Consider the following 26107-nt stretch of genomic DNA (forward strand, 5'->3'; position numbering starts at 1 on the left):
AGGTGTGGACTATCTATGTTGGGGCAGTCCCAGGGTGTGGGCGACCTGGGCGGGGTTCTGCTGTGGTCAAAGACCAGTAAGATAAACCTCGTCAACTCGTGATTTTATTACAGACACATGCAGCAGCAGCAGCAGCAGTGTCTGAAGAGTCAGAATTTTCTTTGAGAGGATGAACTTGACGCCTGAGAGCCACTCCATCCCCCTGAGTGATGGGAACAGCATACCTCTGATAGGACTGGGGACTTACGGGGATCCCCAGCAAGGTAAGACATATTAAACCAGACTGCGCATATATAGGACACATACTAACAACTGACCTGCATGTGACAAAAAAGTAAAGATTTACACTGTTCTCTCAGAGCTTCAGAAATATAATATGTGTTTTTTCCTCCTCTGGAAAGACCCCTAAAGGAACTTCTTATGAATCAGTCAAACTGGCTATTGAAACAGGATACAGACACATTGATGGGGCTCTGGTCTATTTCAACGAGCATGAGGTGGGACAAGCAATAAGGGACAAAATAGCAGATGGGACTGTGAAGAGAGAGGACATCTTCTACTGTGGAAAGGTGTGCAAAGTGTTTGTTTTTCTGAAAGGCGAAGCTTTACTCTGTGATCTTGTTTCTCCCACAAACTCAATGCTGCACTTTTGCAACCAGTTAATATTTCTTTATCTGCACGGATCATGCAGCTATGGAACACATTCCACCCTCCAGAACTGGTTCGTCCTGCTCTGGAGAAAACCCTGCAGACCTTACAGCTGGATTACGTCGACCTCTATATTGTAGAAATGCCCACTGCCTTCAAGGTACACACATATTTAATGTCAAATCACCTGTAGAAATGGGTTGTTTTATCATTTTAGATTTTTTTTAAAGCTCTGAATTATTATTGCCAAACTTATTTCTTCTCACTAAATATTGTTTTCTGAAGCCAGGAGATACTTTCTACCCCAAAGATGAGAATGGGAAGTACATATATCATGAGACAGACCTCTGTGCTACATGGGAGGTGAGACTTGTTTACATTTGCTCTACTCATTCTTCAGGAATAAACAAAGTCATGAAGAATATTGACCTCAATAATTATTGATCAGCTGCCCCTTCTCCACTTTAGCCTACAAACCTTTTATCACAACCATAAGGACTTACTACTGTCTAAAGGTCACTGCAAAAGAGACAGATAATATTGGGCAATCATTGTTGTGGTTCAGAGTTTAATTTGTTGCATTCTGCCCATTTTTTATTTTTTTTAAATCTCTGTCAGGCTTTGGAGGCTTGCAAAGACGCCGGACTGGTAAAATCTCTCGGCGTATCCAACTTCAACAAGCGACAACTGGAATTGATTTTTAACAAACCTGGGCTGAAACACAAACCAGTATCAAACCAGGTACAGAGAAGTTAATGGTACACTGATGTTCTACTATTAAGGTCAAAAAAGGGCTGTTAAACATGACAAATGCACTGAGTCAGCAACTTAGAATTTAATTCAGTCTATTTTAAAGAACTAACAAACATCATTTGTGCTTTTTTAAATATAGGTTGAATGCCATCCCTATTTCACTCAGCCAAAGTTGCTTGAATACTGCCGGCAGCACAATATTGTCATTGTGGGATACAGCCCCTTGGGGACAAGTAGAGATCCATCCTGGTATGGGAAAGAAATGCACATTCATCACACTCAGTTCATGTTTAACTAAAGTTTTGTTAAATACACAGTGTTCTCAGTCCTAACAGTAATATGTTTGCACAAGATGTTCTTTTAATTTGTTGTCATAGTAAAATACCTGTCTTTTAAAAACAAAAACAGGGTGAATCTTAAATGCCCTCCGCTGTTGGACGATGAGCTGCTGGTATCGGTCGCTAAAAAGTACAAGAAGACCACAGCCCAGGTGGCCCTGAGGTTCAACGTGCAGAGGGGAGTGATCGTCATCCCCAAGAGCTTCAACCCTGTTCGTATAAAGGAAAACTTTCAGGTTTGTTTGTGTGGCTCCAAAAAAAAAAACACATCTTGAAAAATTAGGAAATAAAATCTGAAATAGATGAAAGAGTGACTGATCTGTTGTTTTTAAACACTGCAGATATTCGACTTCTCTCTCTCTGAGGATGAGATGAAGGCAATTGAGGGGTTGAACAAGAATATTCGCTTTGTGGAGCTCCTCATGTGAGTGTGATGTATACTGTGTGAGAGATGTCCCGCTCTTTTAATAAACAAATAATTCACATTCCTCTCTGTTGACCCAACAGGTGGGCAGATCATCCAGAGTATCCATTTCACGATGAATACTAAACACTACAGATGTCAAGACTTCACCTCAATTTGACCAAATATGTTGGCTTGCTTTTGCAACATTTTATTTTGAAAGCACTATTTACTTAATATTTCTGTAGTTTACTACAAGTATGATTAATGTGATCTTTTTTTATAACAGGAAATGTGATTATTTAAATTAAGTCTTGTTAATTTGTTGTTTTTTTTTAAATTCAGCTTTTTAATTTTAAAATTACGCGTACTGTACTTTTTTATTCATAAGCTTTTGTGACTGATTAAAAGATTTTAAAAAAATTGAAGGATGGTTGCTGTTTGGTTTGGTTTTAAAATTGTCTAGAAATCTTAACAGTAAAATATATCACGGTCATAAAAACTGGATAATCATGAATAAGACATTTTGAATTAAGCAATACAGTCAGGAACATATTTAGCTTAACACTTGTTTTCGTCGTTGCAACGGACCTTTATAAAACAATGCTGCCTTAAGGTGCTGTGGGAACTTTTAAAGCTCTGCCTTTTGAAATTGTCCGACAAAGTCGTGCATGTTCTTATTAACGATTGAGGCTACGCGGTTGCTAAAACGTGGCGTCTAGATAGTATCCGTAGCAGTAGGGGTAATGCTTTATTAACAGAAAGTGTTTTAGTTTGGTTTGGTTGCCAAACATCAACTTAATGAGCTAAATGTCTGTAACTACTCCTTACGTGGCATCGTCTGCCTTTCATCTTATTGCAGGACGTAAAATATCGCCCCACTGTCATATTTATAAAACAAACGACCAGCCACGAATCGTTCTCTCTTGTTGAAAATTGCTGTTTATATGCAAAACACCGCCTCTCATACAGTCAGAGGATTCGGGAGTAATTAAAAGTTTCCGAATGTACCTGAAGGCAGCAACTGCTCTCCCAACCTTGCTAGTTGTAGCTAGCAAGTTGGCTAATGCGGCTACAGTACCTACAGACGACGTTAAATTATACGGAAAGTGACAATCGGCAAAACAGAAAAACGGGATTAAATGCCTTTTTTCTGTGTGATTCCGACGAACCGACTCAAGCCGTGGCGGACTGTCCTGCTCAGCCGACTTTCGTAACTAACGTCAATGTTAGCTGCGCAACGGGCAGCGGCAGCTAAGCTGATTTTTAGCTAGCCAAATTAGCCTAATGCTAGTTTTCCATCGCCCCAAATGCTTCAATGAATGGGGGTGGATTCACTGAGTGAAGACATCAGTCAACAATGTACGCTCCCCGCTACTAGCTTCTTCCTTGTTGTGGTCCGGCTCGGCTTGGTGCTTAGCCATCAGGTGCTCGAAGAAGTGGACGCAAAAGCGGAGTTTATCTGGGGGGGAAACCTGACAAGAGCGCGATTGCGTTAGCTAAAACAACACTGCCAGCTAGCCGCAGGGACTTAGCTCACCGTGGATAAGTTTGTTGGAGATGCATCATCGCGAAGAAATCATACACTACCCAGGTACATAGACGTAGCAATAGCAATGTTAGCTTGCGTAACATGATCCCGCAGCCAGCCCTGTGAACCCGGGGTGTTGTTGTTTGGTGTGTGTTTGCAAACTTGGGGACAAATTCTGTGATTTTTTTTTGGTCTGTGTTGATTTTTGCGAAGCGACACGGAAGGATGGCGTTTCGGACTGACCCTGCCCTCCGTCCCAGGTAGGGGAGTGGTGGTGGAGACTCCCCGGCCTGGCCTGGCCTGGCCTGGCCCGCTGTTCACGGATGATGGGAAAACATTGACCGGTGGCCTCTCGGTTGTTGTGTTCATGCATTCACTTTGAGACCAGATTATGATTCGCCATCGCGACTGGTCTGCCCTGTCATTGAACTGATTTCGCTTCTTCGGGAAATCTGAAGGATCATGATGGACACGGAGGAAGTTCCCCAAGAAGAAAACCACTGGAAATAATCATGGACTCCTGAACTCAACTCGGTGCATTATATTTTTTAAAAAAAGAATCACACATTATATTTTTAAAGACTGTTTCACTGAACCCACTCCGAACATGTCTACATTTGCTGAGTTCGTCCCACCTCCTGAATGCCCGGTTTTTGAGCCGAGTTGGGAGGATTTCTCTGATCCTCTGGGATTTATCAACAAGATCCGACCCATTGCAGAGAAAACGGGCATCTGCAAGATCCGACCCCCCGAGGTAAACTCATATCATATTCAACACTGGGTTAAAAAGTGGGGATTTGCCTGTTCTTCTCCTACGCAGGTTGTGCTGGTTTACTTCGGGCCTGCGCGAATTTTGCGTTAGGCAGCGACATTACGAGTTGCCATTACTCTAATAGAGGTCAAATAAGGCTCAATTTCTTTGCGGAGCGTGTATATTCGAGCTTTGGTAACACTGTTGTTCACTTGTTGTAAAAAGTAGAAAAGTTTTTAAAAAGGGGTAAAGTAAATCCAACAGCTCCTTTGTTTTTGTTTTCCTGGTTTGTACCACGTTAGCTGCGAAGATGGGCCACATGCAGGCCTGCAGCTCCTGTCAGACCATAAACCTGTGTTTATACTTTATTTCTGTGAAGTTATAGAGTCATAAAGCAGACGTTTGAGCACATATTTATCTTCTAGGACCTTTAATTTGGGGAGGATTGTCTGTGTCACCAGCAAAGCATAAGACTGCAGTTTCAAAATAATAGCCTAGTAGTGGTAATAGCAGTGGCATTGTGCTGTGAATACAGCTGTGGTTGTTGTTGTCATTTCCTCATTGTTGATGTTGTGGTGTGAAGAGCTGATGTTTCTGTTTTCCCGTCTATCAGGACTGGCAGCCTCCGTTCGCCTGCGATGTACGCAACTTCCGCTTCACTCCTCGAGTGCAAAGACTGAATGAACTTGAGGTGAGTTTGTCAGGAAGCTGCAGTGTGTCATGCCATCATAACAATGACAAAGACTGAGGGTGTTTCTCAAGTGTTGTTTTATGAAGAACATGGAAAGTGCCAGCAAGTCTTCACACTGTACTCTGCTCCAAGATGTGATGTTAATGAACTCATCAGCAGAGGATGAAGACTCTGTTTCCACCTGCCATTTCTTCTGCACCTGTCTATGTTTGGATTTGTGTTCACTTCTGTTGTTAAATGTGTGTAAAGCAAAAGCAGCAGGACGGCTTCTGAGTTATAACCAGAGTTATAACCAGAGCAGCATGTTCGTGTATCAAAGTGCAGCCATTCAGACATAATTTTGCCCGAGGTGTTTGGTGTGCATAACAGCAGCACACTGGGCTCATGCATTTAGAGTCTGTCCTCTCTCTCTCTCCTCTGCCCGTCCAGGCCCTCACTCGGGTTAAGCTCAACTTTCTGGATCAAATCGCAAAGTTCTGGGAGCTGCAGGGATCCAAGATACGATTCCCTCATGTGGAGAGGAAGATTTTGGACCTCTATCAGCTCAGCAAGGTAAAACTGGATAAATTGGATTGTCTTTTTTGTAACTGTGTGTGTGCTGTTTGTTTTTTGGATACAGATGCTTTGACACATCTTGGATCTATTTACAATTAGTTTTATGATGTCGAGAAATATTCAAAACTTGCTGCTGCTGCACATTAAATATAGAATTTACCCTTACCCTTTGTTTTGCATTTGACTATGTGGACACCTGTGTGTGTTTCAGATTGTGTCGTCCGAAGGCGGCTTTGAGACGGTGTGTAAAGAGAAGAGATGGTCCAAAGTGGCCAGCCGAATGGGCTTCCCACCCGGGAAAGGCACCGGCTCTTTGCTGCGCTCCCACTACGAGAGGATTCTTTACCCCTATGAGCTCTTTCAGTCTGGAGCCACACTAACTGTGAGTCTGTATATTCTGTATTTGCTATGAAAATTGTAATTAACCAGATGTCAGCCCGTGATAATTTTAAAAAGGCAGGAAAATAAGCATGTCTGCTTGTTCGTCTTCTGAGCTTGTGTTGCTTGGTCGACGTTCTGGAAGCTCTAACGTCCACAAACATGTTAACACAGAGTTGTTGCAGACAGATTCAGGAATGTAGCCATTTTGCACCATTGTACATAAGACATCTAAAATAACTCTTTAAATGAAGTGAAACTCTCAAAAGTTGGAGCAAGCTGACATGTACAGCATGTGAGTGGGTGATGATATTGAAATGACTCCTCTGGTTACTTTTCTTCCTCTCTGAGCTAAATCTATTTTGGCTGCTGCCAGTGTCTCCGTCACAGCGCAGCCTTGGACTGCTTTACACTGCAGGACACCATCCAAACTTGGCCTCACCAAAACAAACCTGTTGCAAATAGCTTTGTGCCTAAGAATAATTCATTTCATTTCCCCTAACTCTCCTCTCCAATCAGGGCATCCAGCGGCTCTATGACGAGGGTGATGATGGCGAGGAAGTGGACGAAGGAGTTGGCGAGGAGGCAGTGGAAGAAGAGGAGCAAGATGAGGACGAGGATAAAGAGAAGGAGAAAGAAGGGGAAGGCGATGCGACGCAAACCAAAGAGCGACTTCTGCCTGAGAGACGGTCCAGGCGCCTGAAGTCTGAGGTAAACAAAAGACTAAGAGATTAGTTCACACTACAGAGTTTCATTCCTTTTGCACAGTCGTCATTTGTGTCAGAGCAGTCATTTCCCCCCAAAAAACTCAGTGCTTTTAACGTTGGCTAATCTGTTTTTAGCGTCTTTCTTCCTGCCCCAGTCCAGATTCCCAGCTGTGGCAGACATCCTCCCCGGAGGCCGTCTGTCGCTCTGTTTCACAGTCTGCTGTTGTTGTTTCTGTGTTTCTCTAGAGAGAAAACAAGGAGCCGAAAGGCCTCAAAATCTTCAGCACAAGTCCGAAGATGGTGGGCTTGGAGATCGTGTCAGCTGGTAAGTATCATTTTTGGTTGAGCTGTGAACAACAAGTCAGCAGATTTACTGTGAGTATTTCTTTTCTCACATCGGTAATTTTCTCGCAGATGACGGATACAACAAGAAGCAGCGTCACCTCAAAGCCCAGGCCTTCGCCATCAAAATGAGACCACGGAAGGAGACCCTGGAGGTCAACTTTGTGAGTACCACAGCCTTGGCCTCATGGCCGACGTTCAGTGTGTCTTCTGTAACCCTGGAAATGACCATCCCTGTATGTTTTGTGACACTGATCCCCCAGATCGACCTCTACCTCTGCCTGGTGTGCGGCCGCGGTGACGAGGAGGACCGGCTGCTGCTGTGCGACGGCTGCGACGACAGCTACCACACCTTCTGTCTGATCCCGCCTCTACAGGATGTGCCTAAGGGGGACTGGCGCTGCCCAAAGTGTGTTGCTGAGGTAATGCTTGAACGCTGCCTGGTGAATTAAAATTAACAAAGAAAGTTGAGGTATATTAAACGAAACTAGTCTCGTCTTTAAAGGTGCTATATGTAAGTTTTAATATCTCTACATAGCCTACATTTATACTACTTTATCATCCTTTTATCCTCATCGTGTCTGTTGTATAATTAACTCTCTTTGTGCTTTACATGATGTAAATTCCTGCTGTAATGAATATGTTGTCCATCTTCCCTCACAGGAGTGCAGTAAGCCCAGGGAGGCATTCGGCTTCGAGCAGGCTGTGAGAGAGTACACTCTCCAGAGCTTCGGAGAGATGGCTGACCACTTCAAGTCTGACTACTTCAACATGCCTGTACATGTACGTCAAGCTAAAATACTCCCACTGTTCTGCTTTAACACAGAGAAGCTGAGTGTGTCGCTCGCAGGCTTCTACACTGAAAAGCTCCAGCAGGGACTTTCATTAGTTCTGCTTTGTGCCCCCAGATGGTTCCCACAGAGCTGGTGGAGAAGGAGTTCTGGCGCCTGGTCAGCAGCATTGAGGAAGACGTCATCGTAGAGTACGGAGCTGACATCAGCTCCAAAGAGGTGGGCAGTGGATTTCCTGTCCGGGACGGCAAGAGGAGGCTACTGGGAGATGAAGAGGTTAGAAAATAGTTTTATTGTTTATATTTCCAGAATCTTTTGCAGATGTTTTTATCCACATCTTATCTTGAAATCATAGACTTCCATCTGCTAAACGCACTAAAACCTTTTCCCTTTTACTTAACGACACCTACATCCAGTAAAAACATGACGTTTGCCCTTTATTTGCCCTCCTGTCAGGAGTATGCCAACTCAGGCTGGAACCTGAACAACATGCCAGTGCTGGAGCAGTCGGTGCTCACCCACATCAATGTGGACATCTCGGGTATGAAAGTGCCCTGGCTTTACGTGGGCATGTGTTTCTCCTCTTTCTGCTGGCACATCGAGGACCACTGGAGTTACTCCATCAACTTCTTGCACTGGTGAGGACTTTGTTACAGCTCTGATACTGGTGTGTACTTGAGCATCAGGTCAATATCTCTGACGTTAATTTACTCCTTTCTCTGTTTTCCAGGGGAGAACCGAAGACTTGGTACGGAGTGCCGGCGTCTGCGGCAGAAGCAGCTGGAGGCCGTCATGAAGAAGTTGGCTCCGGAGCTGTTTGACTCCCAGCCCGACCTCCTCCATCAGCTGGTCACCATCATGAATCCCAATCTCCTCATGGAGCATGGCGTCCCTGTATGTGCAGTATCCTGGGACTTGAGTTGATTGTTGATTGTTCACGTGTTCGATGTGATTTATTAATCACACGTGTGTTTCCCCGCCTCAGGTGTACAGGACCAATCAGTGTGCGGGGGAGTTTGTGGTGACCTTCCCCAGAGCCTATCACAGCGGCTTCAACCAGGGCTACAACTTTGCAGAGGCTGTTAACTTCTGCACTGCTGACTGGGTGAGGAGAAATGTAAATTCTTCTTCTATTAAAAAAAAAAATATTGAACTTGGGTGTTCATCTTTCACTCCTGCTCTTCCTCAGCTCCCTATGGGTCGTCAGTGTGTGGCCCACTACCGACGGCTCCACCGCTACTGCGTCTTCTCCCACGAGGAGCTGCTGTGCAAGATGGCTGCCGACCCGGAGAGCCTTGACGTGGAACTGGCAGCCGCTGTGTTTAAGGAAATGGGAGATATGATGGACGAGGAAACAAAACTGAGACAGGCCATTCAAGAGATGGTGAGAAGAAATCTTTTCTCTGTGTATAGGTAGATAATTCATGGTAATCTGACTTTAAACCTGTGTCTTATCGCTGCTATCTTGTGCCAAAGTTCCATATTTTCATCAGCTCTCTTTCCTCCGTACCTACAGGGGGTGCTGTCCTCAGAACAGGAGGTTTTTGAGCTGGTCCCTGACGACGAGCGCCAGTGCCACAAGTGTAAGACGACCTGTTTCCTGTCAGCGCTGACCTGTTCCTGCAGCCCCGACCGTCTGGTTTGTCTTCACCATGCAGCAGATCTCTGCGACTGTCCGCTCGGCAACAAGTGTCTGCGGTGAGACGTCTTGCTCTTTGGGCTTGATACCAGTTCAGTTAGATCTATTAAAAGATCAGCAGCTCCCTACATGAACAATATCAACCAGTCATCTGTGTGATATATTTCAGGTATCGCTATGATCTGGAGGAGTTTCCATCCATGCTTTACGGGGTCAAGACACGAGCTCAGTCCTATGACACGTGGGCAAAGAGGGTCACAGAGGCCTTGGCTGCAGACCAGAAGAACAAGAAAGGTTTTTTATGTTTGAATACTATCACAAAATGCATACATGTTGCACACAACCTGTGCCCTATCGTGATTCTTTTCTGCGTCTCACAGATCTTATCGAGCTCAAGGTTTTGCTGGAGGATGCGGAGGACAGGAAGTATCCCGAGAACGCTCTGTTCCGACGCCTTAGGGAGATGGTCAAAGAGGCGGAGACGTGCTCCTCTGTGGCCCAGCTGCTGCTCAGCCGAAAGCAGAGGCACAGGTCAGTAGACAAAGATGCATAAAACCCTCAATGTAATTCAATAAAAAAGCAATTTGCTTTTTTTGTTTCCATTTGGGAATCAATACTCTCTCTGCTCAGGTTCAAATTATCAATGTTTTTCCCATGTGTGTCTGCAGCAGCCGTCTGCGTTCTGAGAGCAGCCGCAACCGCACCAAACTGACGGTGGACGAGCTCAAGGCCTTTGTGGATCAGCTCTACAGACTGCCCTGCATCATCAGCCAGGCCCGACAAGTCAAGGTCAGCCGCACCTTCATTTCTCGTTCCTTTATTCTTTTCCCTTCCCTTCTTTTCTCTCTTCCTCCTATAAACCACCTTCATGCTACGACTACTGAATTACTACCATTCTGTCTGACTCGGTGCTCGTTTCTGTTGTCCCCACCTCCCGTGTCTACAGGAGTTGCTGGAGAATGTGGAGGACTTCCATGAGCGAGCCCAGGCGGCGCTGTCAGATGAGATGCCAGATTCCTCCAAGCTGCAGGCGCTGTTGGACCTGGGCAGCGGCCTGGACGTGGAGCTGCCAGAGCTTCCGAGACTCAAACAAGAGCTGCAGCAGGCCCGCTGGCTCGATGAGGTGGGCGCAAAATGTGTTTGTGTGGTTTAAAGGAATTGTTGTTGTGCGGCGTCATGTAACGCAGTGTCCTCCTCACGTCCCAGGTGCGCGTCACGCTGGCCGAGCCCCACCGGGTCACTCTGGAGCTGATGAAGAGGCTGATAGACTCTGGCGTGGGTCTGGCTCCCCACCACGCTGTGGAGAAGGCGATGGCCGAACTGCAAGAGATCCTCACTGTCTCGGAGAGATGGGAGGATAAGGCTCGTGCCTGCCTGCAGGCCAGGTAAGACTCATTTGCAAAGACATTTGCAAAGACTTCATGAGGATGTTTGCACCAAAAAAAGTTGCGTCACGCTCAGTCGTCCCCTGCCTCTCTGTCCTCCTGTAACCCCCAGGCCTCGACACAGCATGGTGACCTTGGAGAGCATTGTGCTTGAGGCTAGGAACATTCCGGCATATCTGCCGAACATCCTGGCCCTCCGAGAGGCCCTGCAGAAGGCCAAGGAGTGGACGGCCAAGGTGGAGGCCATCCAGAGCGGCAGCAGCTACGCTTACCTGGAGCAGCTGGAGAGCCTGCTGGCCAGGGGACGCTCCATCCCCGTCCGGCTGGATCCGCTTGCCCAGGTGGAGTCTCAGGTGGCGGCAGCCCGAGCCTGGAGGGAGAGGACTGCTCGCACCTTCCTCAAGAAGAACTCCACGTACACGCTGCTCCAGGTGGGTCGAGGATGGAGTAGTTGTTGATTTGGTGTTAAATTTGTGTGCACGTAAAGTGGAATAACACATACTTTATCCTTTGTCTTAGGTTCTCAGCCCCCGTGTGGACATCGGGGTCTACGGCAACAGCAAAAGCAAACGGAAGCGAGTCAAGGAGCTCATGGAGAAGGAGAGGGGAGGCTTCGACCCCGACGCCCTCAGCGACCTGGAGGAGAGTCTGGAGGAGGTGAGAGACCCTTCCACTGTTGTAGCAGCCTTCAAAGCCAAAGAGCAGAAAGAAGTGGAGGCCATCCACTCGCTCCGCGCCGCCAACCTAGCCAAGATGGCCATGGCCGACCGCATCGAGGAGGTCAAGTTCTGCCTGTGTCGAAAGACGGCCAGCGGCTTCATGCTGCAGTGCGAGCTCTGCAAGGACTGGTTCCACGGAGCGTGCGTGCCTCTGCCTAAGACGGGATCCCAGAAGAAACTGGGCGTGGGCTGGCAGAGTAACAGCAAAGACTCCAAATTCCTGTGCCCGCTGTGTCAGCGGTCGAGGAGGCCGAGGCTAGAGACCATCCTGTCGCTGCTGGTGTCGCTGCAGAAGCTGCCGGTGCGTCTGCCAGAAGGAGAGGCTCTCCAGTGTTTGACAGAGAGGGCAATGAGCTGGCAGGTATGCAGAGAAACAACATCACTGATCGTAGCGTCTCATCTTAAACCCAATTAGTTTGCTTTTGATCTATACTAATTCCCCATCCCTCCCTCGGTCTACCTGTCCCACAGGACCGAGCGCGTCAAGCCCTGGCCACAGAGGAGTTGTCCTCGGCCCTGGCGAAGCTGTCTGTGCTGAGCCAGCGCATGGTGGAGCAAGCTGCGAGGGAGAAAACTGAGAAGATCATCAACGCCGAGCTCCAGAAAGCTGCAGCCAACCCTGACTTGCAGGTATTAAATGTAAATAATTTTATTTTCATTTCTGTTTTAATACAACGTCAGTGAGAGTCTAGGCAGTGTTGTGTCGTTGGATGTAAATATGGAATGCACCAAAAGGGGGCAGTAAAATGCAAAGATGAAACAGATCATAAGATTGTATAGGCAGCGTAAAGTGTGAAGAAATGCAGGTAATAACAGGTATCAGATGGCTGTATATACATTTGTTGGTAACTGGTTATTTAATGTTGCCACTTCTGAAGGCTTCAGGCAAAACATTTGGCTTTTTTTAACACAAAATTATACTTTTTAGAAAAATATAAGGCAGCATAGATGCTGCTTTTTAAAGTGGTTAAGTGCTGTTGGGAACTGTTCAGGAAAACTGAGGTAGCCTTGTTTTAAAAGGACTGTATACACAGACAGATTTGTTGCTAAATGTCCCATTAAATATTAAATATACAAAACATTAGAGTCATTGACTGTGTGTGTGTGTGTGTGTGTGTGTGTTTTTCCTCCCTAGGGCCACATCCAGACCTTTCAGCAGTCCGGTTTCAGCAGAGCCACATCTCCTCGCCAGTCTGTGGACTACGACGACGAGGAGACGGACTCAGACGAGGACATCAGGGAGACGTACGGTTACGATATGAAGGTGAGGCAGCGAAGGCCTGAGAGATACTCTTCAGTACTCCTGATAACGATCTCTAAGTCCTAATTCTTTCCTCTCTGTGTGTCTGGTTTTGTTTCAGGACCCGGGCGAGGTGAAGCCCTACCTGTTCTGTGACGAGGAGATTCCCGTCAAGTCTGAGGAGGTGGTCAGTCACATGTGGCCGGCCGCCACGCCTTCCTTCTGCGCCGAGCACGCCTACTCCTCGGCCTCCAAGTCCTGTGTGCAAAGTGAGGCCACGTTTACCGCATACCTACCCGTTTGTTTTTTCTTCACCAGACGATTTCAGGGCTGGATTTTATTAACTCCGTCTCCAAATCTCAAAATATTTTCACTTCAGACCTAGGCACACCCAGAAAGCAGCCCAGGAAGACCCCCCTCATCCCTCGCAGCCTGGAGCCGCCGGTGCTGGAGCTGTCCCCGCAGGCTAAGGCCCAGCTGGAGGAGCTCATGATGCTGGGAGACCTGCTGGAGGTGTCCCTGGATGAGACCCAGCACATCTGGAGGATCCTTCAGGCCACACACCCCCCCTCGGAGGAGAGATTCCTGCAGGTCATGGAGGTAGGGAGGTCGCTTATTACGCAACCGGATTGTGTTGGAGTGAGTCATTCTGGTTTCGCAGTGGACATAGATTCATAATTATTGATAGAAATATTTATTGTCTGTCATCGTTTGTTTTCTCCAGCCTGACGATTCTCTGATGGAGAAGCCCCTGAAGATCAAGCTTAAAGATTCAGAGAAGAAGAGGAAGCGGAAGCTGGAAAGAGCCGAGCACCACCACATGCTGATGGCCGCCGCGGCCGCCAGCGGAGCCTCGGCGATGGGGGAAATCCGACCGGCCAAGTCCAAAGAACTGAAAAGGGTCGGCCTGGAACTGGGCCTGGGCGGCAAACCCAAGAAGAAGAAGCTGAAACTGAACCTGGACAAGAACCGGGAGATGAAGCAGCTAGCCAAACGGTTAGCCAAGGAGGAGAAGGAGAGGAAGAGGAAGGAGAAGGCAGCCGCCAAGGCCGAGGCCATCAGGGAGGGACTGGAGAAGAGGAAGGAGAAGAAGATCCTCGACATTCCCTCCAAGTACGACTGGTCTGGAGCTGAGGACTCTAACGACGAGAACGCCGTGTGCGCAGCCAAGAACTGCCAGAGACCCTGCAAAGACAAGGTGAGGTCTCGGCCGTCAGCCTCCACAGTTTTAACTGAAAACCAAACGTTTCTTTTTCCTGCGCTTCAGATTAAAACCTGTGTTGTCAGGAGGTTGTGTCGCAGTAAAAGAGGCACAAGGGGTGAATCATAGATGATTGATAAACGCAGCTTCGGTTTAGCAGTTAACAGAGGTCAGAGGTGACCATGTGACTGTGCATCTTTTTAAAACTCAAAGTTCTGTATGTTTTAAATATTATTTTGTAAAGCCATGGACAAAATTCACGTGATGATTATCTCAGCATTGTGTAAAATTGACATTGATTATTGAAACTGCTAGCAACAGGTTTAAATACTTCAAGGAATCTTCCAGTTATTTTCTTGATTAATCGTCTGGTCCATAAAAATAATTAAAAATGGCCGTCACAGTTTCTCAAAGCCCAGAGTGACGTCTCCAAATGTCTTATTTTGTCCAAACCTCAGTCTAAAACACTCGACTAATCAAACAATTAAAAAAAAAAGAAATCTTCTCATGTGTATGCATTGAGGAAATTCATTTCATTCAGCTATGTAAGAGGTCAGAAGGCCTGTGGGAGGTTAGATCAGGATGCTGCTGTGGAGTGACTGCTGAATGTTTTTAGTGCTTTTCTCTTTAACAGACGTCCATTAAGTTGTGATGTGGATTTAGTTTGTTTGAAATCCCTCTAAGTGCAGGCCGACCTCGTGAAATCAGGCGTGATGCTGTATTAAACTGTAGCTGTTCTGGGAAGACCGTGACGTTGGCAGATCACTTTGTCTGTCGACCTTCCTTAGCAACATCCCCGCCGCGCTTCGAGAGAGATTCTCCGATCAGAGCGAGCTCCCTGAAACCGTAAATACTCCGGTGTCTCCCGGTGAATGACACAGGGATTTTTTTTTTTTTTTTTTTTTGTTTGCTGAGCGCAGAGTTAATAACAAACACTTCTTCAAATGAACATCATGGAACTTTATTGAATATCAACAGCTGATAACAGCACTGGAACACCTTAAAGAGAGTTACACATAACGTATTAACAGGACACACCGATGTGGTTCTTTTTTGAAACAGCACTCCAGACTCTTCAGTAAGTTAACCAGTGGCCAGTCTCCTTCCCCCCTGTGTGTCCGCAGGGCAGCCAATCAGAGCTGAGGAACTGGTAGGCCTGCAGCTCTGTGGGTGGCGTAAAGATGATGAAATTATGAAGGTGCAGCTCTGAACTAGGCCCGACTACACCTGAGACTGGAGTGATGAAAAGTCAGTGTGGTGTTACTGAGGTTTAGGTGTTTCCTCACTCCGACAGAACAGAGAGCGTTTGTTCACTTACTCATCCACGATGCAAATTCACATCTGACATGAGCTCTCTGTTTGAGTGAGTCCAAAACATGTTTATTACCACTTTGACTGTCCAGGGTGTACCCTACCCCCTATCAATCAATCAATCAATCAAACTTTATTTGTACAGCACCTTTCATACAGATTAGTGCTTCACAGTCGACTGATGAGCCGATAATAAGATTATAAAAGACAAAGCAGATTCAGTGCTGAACATTAAAAACAGTAAAATAGAATTTGAAACTATAAAAGCAGAGTTAGATAAAACTGTCCTAAAATAAAATGAGTAAATGAAGTAAAGACTGAAGAGGAGGTTTTAAGTTTGCCTTCAAAGATTTCAGCACTTTCCTCTCAGGAAAGCTCAGAGCATAAAAACTAAAAGGTTTTTGTCCTGTACTCAGAAACGATTAATAAGTTTGCACCTGAGCACCTGAGGGGGCAGAGTGCATGCTGGGATTGGGCCTCTGCAATAGACTTTTTTCCCGGCAGACATTTTGGTTTATCAGAGCATAAACAGATAGAAGGATGCATGTGTAGATTATTTAAAAATGACATTCTACCATAATGACTAACTCACTTGATGATTTGGCTAAACGTGGCTGTTCTTTGTTCACTGTGCACAAAATATGGAGTACACTTATTTATTTAGTCCAGTGCCATTCATCATCCCTGTGTTCTGCACCGTGAGGAACTGAGCTGACGGTCAGAGGTGTGTAACAGGTGGTAAAGAGTTCACTTGTTTTGGCTCTGAATCCAGTAAATTACATCAATTAAACAATGACTGACTCGCAGCTTCGACGCCTGCTGTTAAAGATTACTTTGCTTCACAAACCACCGCCACATGTTCTTTCTTTTTTTTCTTTCTCTCAGTAATTATGTTTCCTCGTTCCGTTCTCGTCCTGTGTATTTCCAGGTGGACTGGGTGCAGTGCGACGGCGGCTGCGACGAGTGGTTCCACCAGGTGTGCGTGGGCGTGTCCTGCGAAATGGCCGAGAACGAGGACTACATCTGCGTGGACTGCTCCCGGAAGGCGGCCGGAGCGGGCGGCGGCGGCGTGACGCTGGTGGAGGAGGTGGCGGAGGAGAGCGTGGTGGTTCTGGCGGCGGCGTCGAGCCTGCCCTCGTCCGTCGTGGCCTCGTGGTCCCACGCTCCCCTGGCGTCTCATCTAAACCCAGCGAGTTCACATCAGCAGCAGCAGGAGCCTCAGCAGGGCAGTTAGCGCTCAAACAACGACCCAGGACTGAGTTTGAATACTGTACCTCACACAACGAGCATAACACAAAACCAGTATCCAGGCTAGCATCTCAACCTGTAGGACTGTGCAGCATCTGACGGAGAGAATAACCCTGAGAGAATAAGAGTGGCAGAAGAGGGACAGTCCTGCGTCTGCCTGGATTATAGAGCACAAGAAAATCTGGAACCCGATCTCTCCGAGCACCACGACGTGCTGAGAAGGTTGTTGGTGGCACAGGCGAGAGTTAGTTACTTCCTCCTCCTCCTCCTCTTCTTCAACAATAACAAGTCATCGGTCCAATTAACTCTACAGTCCAACACCCACTTACTCCAGCTGTTGTAGTCAGAGCAAACAGGCAAATAAACAATAAAGTTCTGTCCCCGGTCGTGTTTTACTGGACATCGTGAACCGCTCCTCTCTGCCCTCAGCCCGGCCCCTCAGACAGTTAACATCTCAATATGTAGGACTCCAGACTAGGAAAAACAAATGGTTGTAATGTAGTGGAATTATTTATAATGTACATAGCTTTTAAGCAATTAAACAAACGGATTGTGGCTTTTTTTTTTGTTGTTGTTGTTTTGTTTTATCACCTTTAATAAACTATTCCTAGTCAAATGATTGATGATTTTTTTGTCTTAATTTGTTCAAGCTGTAAGAGTTTAAAGTTCACACAATCGGCTGTAAATTTAAATATTTCTTGCTCATGAATCATCCTCAGGGTCTCTGCTGTGACTTACAGCCATGTCATTGAGAGGTTGATTGATTTTTCAGGTTGTAAGTTAAGCCTCACATTTCCTGTGTTACTCATTAGCTCCATTAGAGGAAAGACTGGATGTGTTGTTGAGCTCTGGTATGAAAACTCGCGTTAAATTACATGTTACATGTTGCTCAGTCATAAGCAGGAATCTCCCTTTTTTTTTCACAAGCTGTTAATAGATGACTTTTAAATCGATTTATTTTTGAGTCTTTCAGCATTGATTCCTTAGACAGAGAAAGCAACAGTTTAATTTAGATTTACACATGAATTCCTGGATTTATTTTTGTTGCAGGAGACCGAGGGGAGGGGAGGATTGTGGGTGGGGACTGGTTGGTTGATCTCCGCTCCCAACTCAGCAAAGTCGAATCCGGTGAGAACTGACCTCAGCTGCTTCAGCCTCCATCTGAGTGACTCACCTCTGTCACTGAGGGCAGAGGTGGAAATGTGCGGTCACAAGGTGCCGCAAGGCGCATCAGCGATATGACCTGTAATCGATTACATAAGTTCTCCCCCTGTTATCGCTTCTTCTCTCCACCAGCCCTGATGCTCTGAGTGGAAGACATTTATACAGACATATTAATGAGATTCATCCGTCTGCAGGGATGTGAGATCTGACTCCACTTTTTGCATCCCTGAGCAACTTTTCCTAAAATTCCTGATCGATTTCAACAAGGAAATGAGCAGATCTTACTTTCAGGGTGCTTTAATTTGATTAAAAACACTGTGTTGCACCTTATTTTAACCAGTGATGACAGATGATGCACTTTGCTCTGAAGGGGGCAGACACAGGGAAAGAAATCGGAGGCTGGCCCTAAGTTTAGCATTACAAACCCCCGCCCCTCTCCTCAGTCATGTTAAATACTAAAACCTGAGCATTTTAACAGATAATCTCCTGAGACGGCTTCACACCCTGACACCTCCAGAGTTGTACGCAGCACCGCAATGAAAGGTAAGACCTGCATGTCAGCAGTTTGTCAGAAAAGGTTTTCAGGACAGTTTTCAGTGATTGCATTGCACTAAACGGAAATGAGTTTTCTGGCAATTTTCTTTCTATTCGTATAGTTTTAAATATTCAGTTGGCAGTTCTTCGGGTGGAATTGTTTGAAATCAACTCTAATTCCAGCCTCTATAACCTGCTGCGATATATTCCACTCTTCTCTGTCTGATTTTTTTAGGAGACGCCGCCAAAGCAGGCCTCCCCAATGGCACCACCAGCGGCCGAGCCAAGGACCTGCTGCCGCCTTCGGAGGAGAAGATGGAGGAGCGGGGCCAGTGGAGCAACAAGATCGAGTTCATCCTGTCGGTGGCCGGCTCCATCATCGGCCTGGGCAACATGTGGCGCTTCCCCTACCTCTGCTACAAGAACGGAGGAGGTGAGTGGGTGATGAGCTGGGGTGGACGTACCCAAAACTTAAAGCACAATGCAGACATGAAACGGGAGATTTAAATCAGAGTAAACACATACAAAGAATCAGACGTCAACCTCAGCTTTAGACTCATAAAACAGAAGTAAATAAGAGCTTTTAGAGTTTATGGACGTGGCCTGTGTGGCTGCTAAATTGGACGCCCCCCCCCCCTTCTCCCTCCATGGGGCGGCAGGGTCAGGGTTCAGGGCAGAGCGGGGTCAGACAGCTGTTGTTGCTCCTTGCTCACAGCAGCTGTCCCCGTGGAGAGGCGGAAATCTGAGCACGGCAAACATCCTGAGCCGCCCGACGGGACGTCAACACAAAAACCGAAAGACAGCGGAGGTGGAGAGGCAGTGGCTTTCTTTATTTCTTTCATTTTTAATTCTTGTGCACCATCAGCACAAAATCAGTACCCAGTAGGTAATAGGTAACAGAAAGAGAGGGAAAAAAGAGAGACAGGAAGAAATCTACTTTCCCCACAAATCATTTCATCTTCTGAAACGCCACTCAGGTGGATTTACCTCTTCATATGTGTGAGAATGGATGTGTGAATCTGTTGATGCACTGATGCTGCTGCAGATGGAAGGAATAGTGTTTGCCTCTACATCTCTCAACATCTTCAACATGTTTCCCCACTCAGGTGCGTTCCTCATCCCATACCTGATCTTCCTGTTCACCTGTGGCGTTCCCGTCTTCTTCCTGGAGACGGCCCTGGGCCAGTACACCAGCCAGGGAGGCATCACCTGCTGGAGAAAAATCAGTCCCTTGTTTGAAGGTAAGGACAGGTGTGTCACCTTAAGCTGCACATGTGTTACTGAAAGAGCCTATTGGATACAGGCCCAGGGGCCCTGAAGGAGTGAGGGAGGCCTCTATCCTGGAGCCTCAGTTGGAAGTGACTGTTAATAATCACACAGCAACAAAAACACGGAAAATGACTGTAAAGAGACACAAAACAACCACGAAGAGACAAAAAGATGACTACAGAGAGACACAATACGACCACAAAATACTCAAAACAACTACAGACTTAAAATGAGAAAAAGAGATGTGCAGAAACTACAGAGACACAAAATAACTACAAAGAGATGAAAAGATGGAAAACGACAACAAAGAGACTCAAAATGGTTATAAAGAGACAACCACAGAAAGATGCAAAATAACTTCAAAGACACAAAACAACCACAAAGAGTCATAAGATGACCACAAAGAAACACAAAATGTCCAAATATTCAAAACAACTACAGAATTAAAATGATAAAGAGATGTGCTACAACTACAAATAGACATTTAAGGACCAAAAAGTCAAAACAAAACAACCACAAAATGCTCATACAACTGCAAAGACACTACGTGACATAATCCATTCCTGCCTTAAGACAAGGTCTGCTACAGTCCCTCGGTTGTTTAGAGTCCGAATACACTCACTGAGGCGATGTTTTGGCAGCGACCTGTAAAAATATTCAACCATAAGAAGCCAACTTTTCAAGATTTAATGGTTGATTTTCACATTTCACATTATTATTAGCTGTGGGACGCTTCACGTACTGACACGTCACTCCTGCAGGTCTCGGCTACGGTACCCAGGTGATAGTGACTCTGTTGAACTTCTACTACATCATCGTTCTGGCCTGGGGGATCTTCTACCTGTCTTTCTCCCTCTCCTGGGATCTGGCCTGGTCATCCTGCAACAACACCTGGAACACAGGTAACGAGTGTGTATTAAAAATACAACAGGAGGCTCCTACAGGTTATATCCTTTATACGTTTAAGAATTTCTCCATTTTCTTCTTCTTCCCTCCAGAAAACTGTGTGGAGTTTCAGAGGAGGAACACCTCAATCAACTCGAACCCAAACATCACCTCTCCTGTTATTGAGTTCTGGGAGTGAGTTTTCAGACTGTCTAACCTCCTCCTAATGATTTATCATCATGACAATAATGCGTCAACTTCTTTGTTTCTTTCCTGCAGGAGGAGAGCGCTGAGAATTTCCCCGGGCATCGACCACATGGGCTCTCTGAACTGGGACCTCGCTCTGTGTCTGTTCATCGCCTGGGTCATGTGCTACTTCTGCATCTGGAAGGGGGTGAAATCCACGGGAAAGGTGGGTGAGAGGTGATTCAGAGTCTTGACCTTATCTGCACATCAGGGAGAGCGCAAGGGAAAATACCAGGTGACCAGTTTTCTATCTATTTATCCTAACGGTTCGATGGGGAGGTTAAAGATGTGACATCTGGTATTTATTTTTTCTTTTTGGCATGTGTCTTGTTTGCATGTTTAACATCCCTGTATGTGTGTGTGTCTGTATAGGTGGTCTACTTCACCGCGACCTTCCCCTACGTGATGCTGATCGTGCTGCTGATCAGAGGGCTCACCCTGCCTGGCGCCGGGATCGGGATCCAGTTCTACCTCTACCCTGACCTGGGACGACTGGCGGACCCGCAGGTACCGAGATCTCGTCTTCGTGGCGTGTGGTTACCTTTAGGTGGTTCACCAAAAAAAAAAAAAAAACATCCCTCACCCAAACATGAAATCACTAAATCCCAGTGAGGGCGCACCAGGTGCAGGTATCCCGTGGTTCTCGGCTGGGGAGCCTAGTTTCTGCTGGGTCCATCTGCTCTCCATGAAAGAGGCAGGGACCACAGGGATCAAATGCAGGGCCAGGACACCACTGGGACTGTAAACACGAGCTCCACCAGGACCAAGCTGCAGACAGTCGGCTAACCAGGCTTCTCCCCCCTGTGGGAGGACGGCGAGAGTTTTAACTGGCTCCCCTCACCTCAGACTGAATCAGAGAGCCTCTGTCGGAGTCTCCATGTTGACTCAAAACACTTCATAATTTCTCCAAGTTCTGTTATTATTTTGCCGTCTCCCCCTGGCTCGGTCCTGTCTCAGTTGTCGGGGTCAGAATCATTGTGTAACAGCAGCTGATTTTTATTTTCATTCGATGAAGAATCTGTTTTAAGACGACTTGTCACAAAAAAAGATCTGATTTAGCTCTCAGTCTCAGATCCCTCACTTTCTATATTTAAAGAACTTTGGTTTGTTAATCAGTGTTAAGACAAACAAGACCAATAACAGACTTTTAACAGTTTCCTATTGTACAACTGCGTTAGTCAATGATTGTGCGTGTGAAAACTTAGCACGAGAATTCCTCTGGATTATGTAAACACTGAATGGCACGTTTGTGTATATACATCAGCCTGAGTGAGTGTGTATTCAGCATCGCTTTAAATTCAAGGAGTTTTTTTTAATGTTTCCTCTCAGGTGTGGATGGACGCTGGCACCCAGATCTTCTTCTCCTACGCCATCTGTTTGGGGTCGCTGACCGCTCTGGGCAGCTACAACAAATACAACAATAACTGCTACAGGTGTGTGAGCTATATCCCACTTCAGTGCATCCTCAAATACACAGGAGATTCTTTACAGTATCTTTGTTCCACGGCTGTGTGCGTTGCAGGGATTGCCTCTCCCTGTGCTTCCTGAACAGCGGCACCAGTTTTGTGGCCGGCTTTGCAATCTTCTCCATCCTGGGTTTCATGTCTTATGAGCAGAACGTTCCCATCTCAGAGGTGGCAGAGTCTGGTGAGGCCTGTATAAATGGAGGAATTGCAGCTGTAATCTGTTTTTTATCAGCTGAAGTTTTCAGTTGAAGTTGTCTCTCTGTGCAGGTCCCGGCCTCGCCTTCATAGCCTACCCCCGTGCTGTGTCCATGATGCCTTTCTCTCCTCTGTGGGCCGCCCTCTTCTTCATCATGATAGTTTTTCTGGGGCTGGACAGCCAGGTAGAATAAATTACTTTTAGTTAATGAATGATGCTTTTCCCAACTTTTCCGTTTCCTGTAATAATAACTGAACAAAAACCGTGTCAACCCGCCTCCTCTGCCTCCTCGCTCTGCGCTCCCCTCCTCGTCAGTTTGTGTGCGTCGAGAGCCTCGTGACGGCGATAGTCGACATGTACCCCGCCGTGTTCCGACGCAAAAACCGCAGGGAGCTCTTCCTGTTGGCCGTCTCCCTCTTCTCCTTCCTCATGGGCCTCATCATGCTGATGGAGGTAGGGGTCACACTCTGGGACCACACACACAGATGCATGCCTAGAGACAAAGATCTACAAACATAACCTCGAGTATTTTCATATTAAAGGTGATATTTTTGTATATTAAAGGTGTTTTAAGACATTATATTCTTCCTAACGCAGTGAAATTGCCTCCAAAACAGCGTTTAGATGATGTGAAATTAAATATCTCCTCTGAAAAATGACTCCAAATCAGGCTGTTGCTTGAAGAAGGGAGGGTAGCACCTGATGGCTGTTTAGGGATAAAGCAGGTCAGGATGCTTTGTTATGCTGAAATAAAGTCTTACGGAGTCCAACATAGTTGACATGGTTTCACCTCTGCACAGCTGGAAACATGAATGCTCTGCAGAGGTGTCAACAAGTCAAAGGTTTTGTGCAACACATCTCAGGTAAGTCTCATTGTGCTAAGTCTGAGCTTCAGAGTTTCAAGTCTCAAGAATGTAGAACTGGTATTTTTAAGTACTGCAAAACAAAAAGGTGCTATGTGTAAGTTAGCATTAACCAACGTTAGCATTAACATCTGTCTACTCACCAAGAGCTTCAGCCATTTTTCTTGTCAACAGAAAGTAAGTTAGTTTGATGCTGAAGTCGCAAGCAGCTGTTAATGCTAACGTTAGCTACGTAGCGATAGCACAAACTTACATATAGCACCTTTAACATCTAATTTAGATTCTATTTGTTCTAAACAAACACACAAACAAAACAAAACTTGCACATGTAAAAAGAAGCAGTCACTGCAAACCAGGTAATGATGCCTAAATGTTTATCACCTGCCCTCCATCAGTGTCTGTAGTCAGTCTGTGGCAACAATACATGAATATAAACACCTCAGACATTTCACTTTACACTGGATATGTTTAGGAACAACTTATTTGTTTGTCTTTTTTCTGAAAAAACTGTGACTATAACTTAATTCTTTTTGTAGCATGTTCACATAAACAGTGGATTTCAGTTGATTTCCTCTGTGTAGGTCTTGATTTTTCCATTTCCCTATGGTTTGTGTTTGACTGGAGGTGGAGTTTTAACACACAGAGTAAAAGCTGAACTAAATTCCACTTTAGTTCATTTGATTATTTACTGAACAGTCAGTCTGTTTTGTGTGAAAACAAATGGATTAAGTGTAGCAGTATGATAATGACTCAGTCCTGTATATTTCTCTCTCTGCAGGGGGGATGTATGTCTTCCAGCTCTTTGATTACTACGCAGCCAGTGGCATGTGTCTCCTCTTCATGTCCATCTTTGAGACCGTCTGCATCGCATGGGTCTACGGTAAGCCAACACACACACACACACACACACACACAACAGCGTCTTTCATTTGTGATAAACGATCCTGACTGTCTTCACTGTGTTGTTGCAGGTGCGGATCGCTTTTATGACAACATTGAGGACATGATTGGCTACCGTCCAGGACCTTACATCAAGTACTGTTGGTTGTTCTTCACCCCAGCCACGTGCATTGTGAGTTTCAACAAACTAATTAAGTAGTGTCGCGGCTTTCCAAAGATCACAAAAGGGCCGACCACAACTGAGGCCTCTCTCAGAGAAATGAAAAGAAGGCAGCTGTTCGCTCGTCACCGATAATAATATTTGTGTCTCCAGGGTACCTTTGCCTTCTCCCTCATTAAATACACTCCTCTCAAGTACAACAATGAGTATGTGTACCCGTGGTGGGGCTATGTCATCGGCTGGCTGCTCGCTCTCTCCTCCATGGTCTGCATCCCACTCTGGATGGTTTACAAGATCAGCACCACCCAGGGGACGCTCCGAGAGGTAATGATAATCCATCAGTGGTGAGCTCCTAAATGAATTAACCCACCTAAAGGTAAAATAAAATGCATTTTTCTCACTGAAACAGCTGATTATTTGTAGACATATTTTAGGAGCACCACTGTAATCCATAAAGAGCTTCACAGACTTTTACAGAGACAGACGCATTTTATTTGAATATAACTACAGCCTATTAACACTGGTTTATTTTCCCCTCAGCGCCTCCAGCTGCTCATCACACCATCCGACGATTTACCCAAAACCAAGAGGGAGCAGGAGAGGTTACTGGCCATCTTTGCTCCCGAGGGAGACGCCGCCACGACCAGAAATGGCTACCTTCCCGTGTCAGAGGGAGACTCCAACTTATGAGGCCCCGTCAGTGACGTGTTCAGGTGATAGATGTGGGTTTAAGTTCCATTATTGACTTGCTGCACCCTTCCTCCATCGCAAAGACAACTGCAGGGAAAGATACAACAAACTGTCACATCATCTGCTTTAATACACAACACTTATGGAGGACTCAGGAGTTTGTTGGGTTTGGCAGCACCTGTACATTTCAGGGATGGCAGTAATGTGATATAAGAAGGATAAAGTAGAAGGTAGTTTGACATTTATTGGATTACTTAGTCGTTTTTGGGCAAGGGCATTTTTTTTCAGGGACAAAAGTAATTTGCTCTACTCAAACTAAAATCCATTAATACGGCGGCTAATATGAGTCAGCCTTGCTCTGAAATTGTATTATCGCTTCATTTAAATATGGTAATTGTAGACACAGACACACTGGTGTCACCTAAAGTTTCTAAATAAATGTTTTAACTTCCACCATAAGGATGAGTTTTGTAACAGCAACAGTAAACGTGAACTATTTGTGACCACTGAAAAGAGGGCGACATGCAAGTTGGAGTCTCCTTGTGTATTAGACGTCACTCCATGGCTCCTTAGTCATATTTGTATCATATATTGTATTATCATTCAGTTGAAATAAAATGTTATATTTTGCATGAATAGACTGTGAAAATATGGAAGTGAAAATTCTAACAGTGTAGCAGCGCAGTAGGTTTAGGACTAACACGGTGCATACAACGTAGTTTCATATTTTGTACTGTAATGTAAAATGACTGTACAAATAAATGTGAATCTTGTAAGTACGTTTTTAAATAAACATTTTAATTTTAATGTTGTCTTGAACCATTTTACCACAGTGTAGCTGTCATTTCTTCTCTCTCCGCTGAAGTTATTAGAGTGTTTCGTTCAAATTCTTCATTATGAACCACAGGCATGGAGTCTGATAGAGCATGGGCATTTACCAGACAGGGATTATGGGAAATGTAGGATAATACTAGGTCTGTGTGTCATTGCCTGTGCTGCTTCAGTTCTTTTCTGTCTCTCACAAGTCCAGTTTTATGTAAAATCTCTGGAGTACCCCTTTAATTTGTCGATTATGACATTATTTATTCATAATGGTGCTTACT

At 45.7% G+C, this 26107-nt stretch overlaps 3 protein-coding genes and 1 long non-coding RNA gene across 6 annotated transcripts; 3 read left to right on the forward strand and 1 right to left on the reverse strand.

Moving 5' to 3' along the window:
- The first annotated feature begins 19 nt into the window (after positions 1–19).
- Positions 20–2561, forward strand: LOC108890588 (aldo-keto reductase family 1 member D1). Of its 2 annotated transcripts, XM_018687501.2 has the most exons (9): positions 20–258; positions 368–569; positions 692–808; positions 934–1011; positions 1267–1389; positions 1541–1650; positions 1810–1975; positions 2081–2163; positions 2247–2561. In XM_018687501.2, the coding sequence occupies exons 1-9, from the start codon at positions 170–172 to the stop codon at positions 2287–2289; spliced, it is 1011 nt and encodes a 336-aa protein (XP_018543017.1). In that variant the 5' UTR covers positions 20–169; the 3' UTR covers positions 2290–2561. The 2 variants fall into 2 exon arrangements, with proteins under 2 accessions (XP_018543017.1, XP_050933571.1); XM_051077614.1 differs by lacking the exon at positions 2247–2561 and having other exon boundaries at positions 398–569; positions 2081–2167.
- Positions 1465–3814, reverse strand: LOC127143529 (uncharacterized). The gene is made up of 3 exons (XR_007815043.1): positions 3683–3814; positions 1787–1949; positions 1465–1647 (listed from the first exon to the last, which is right to left on the reverse strand). It is a non-coding gene; the product is annotated as an uncharacterized LOC127143529 (long non-coding RNA).
- Positions 3815–4280: 466 nt separating this feature from the next.
- kdm5a (lysine (K)-specific demethylase 5A) lies at positions 4281–17250 on the forward strand. Its single transcript, XM_018687489.2, is given in 29 exon segments — positions 4281–4427; positions 5038–5115; positions 5545–5667; positions 5882–6052; positions 6568–6759; positions 7002–7080; positions 7170–7261; positions 7361–7519; positions 7761–7880; positions 8006–8164; positions 8345–8526; positions 8619–8664; positions 8666–8782; positions 8874–8993; positions 9078–9272; positions 9405–9586; positions 9697–9821; positions 9908–10058; positions 10196–10316; positions 10474–10650; positions 10734–10912; positions 11025–11343; positions 11432–11992; positions 12103–12261; positions 12767–12895; positions 12993–13140; positions 13251–13471; positions 13596–14069; positions 16312–17250. Coding segments are annotated over 29 exon segments (5232 nt in total). The 3' UTR covers positions 16618–17250.
- A 498-nt stretch (positions 17251–17748) lies between these two features.
- LOC108890586 (sodium- and chloride-dependent GABA transporter 2) lies at positions 17749–25831 on the forward strand. Of its 2 annotated transcripts, XM_051077613.1 has the most exons (15): positions 17752–18338; positions 18565–18762; positions 19436–19570; positions 20360–20500; positions 20597–20678; positions 20763–20895; positions 21102–21236; positions 22059–22162; positions 22252–22376; positions 22463–22575; positions 22707–22844; positions 24032–24134; positions 24226–24326; positions 24468–24638; positions 24855–25831. In XM_051077613.1, exons 1-15 carry the CDS (start codon positions 18332–18334, stop codon positions 25002–25004), a joined length of 1836 nt encoding a protein of 611 aa, XP_050933570.1. In that variant the 5' UTR covers positions 17752–18331; the 3' UTR covers positions 25005–25831. The 2 variants fall into 2 exon arrangements, with proteins under 2 accessions (XP_050933569.1, XP_050933570.1); XM_051077612.1 differs by having other exon boundaries at positions 17749–18338; positions 20360–20678.
- Positions 25832–26107: the final 276 nt, after the last annotated feature.

The sequence above is a fragment of the Lates calcarifer genome, linkage group LG18 (genome assembly GCF_001640805.2).
Source record: "Lates calcarifer isolate ASB-BC8 linkage group LG18, TLL_Latcal_v3, whole genome shotgun sequence".
Lineage (NCBI taxonomy): Eukaryota > Metazoa > Chordata > Actinopteri > Centropomidae > Lates > Lates calcarifer.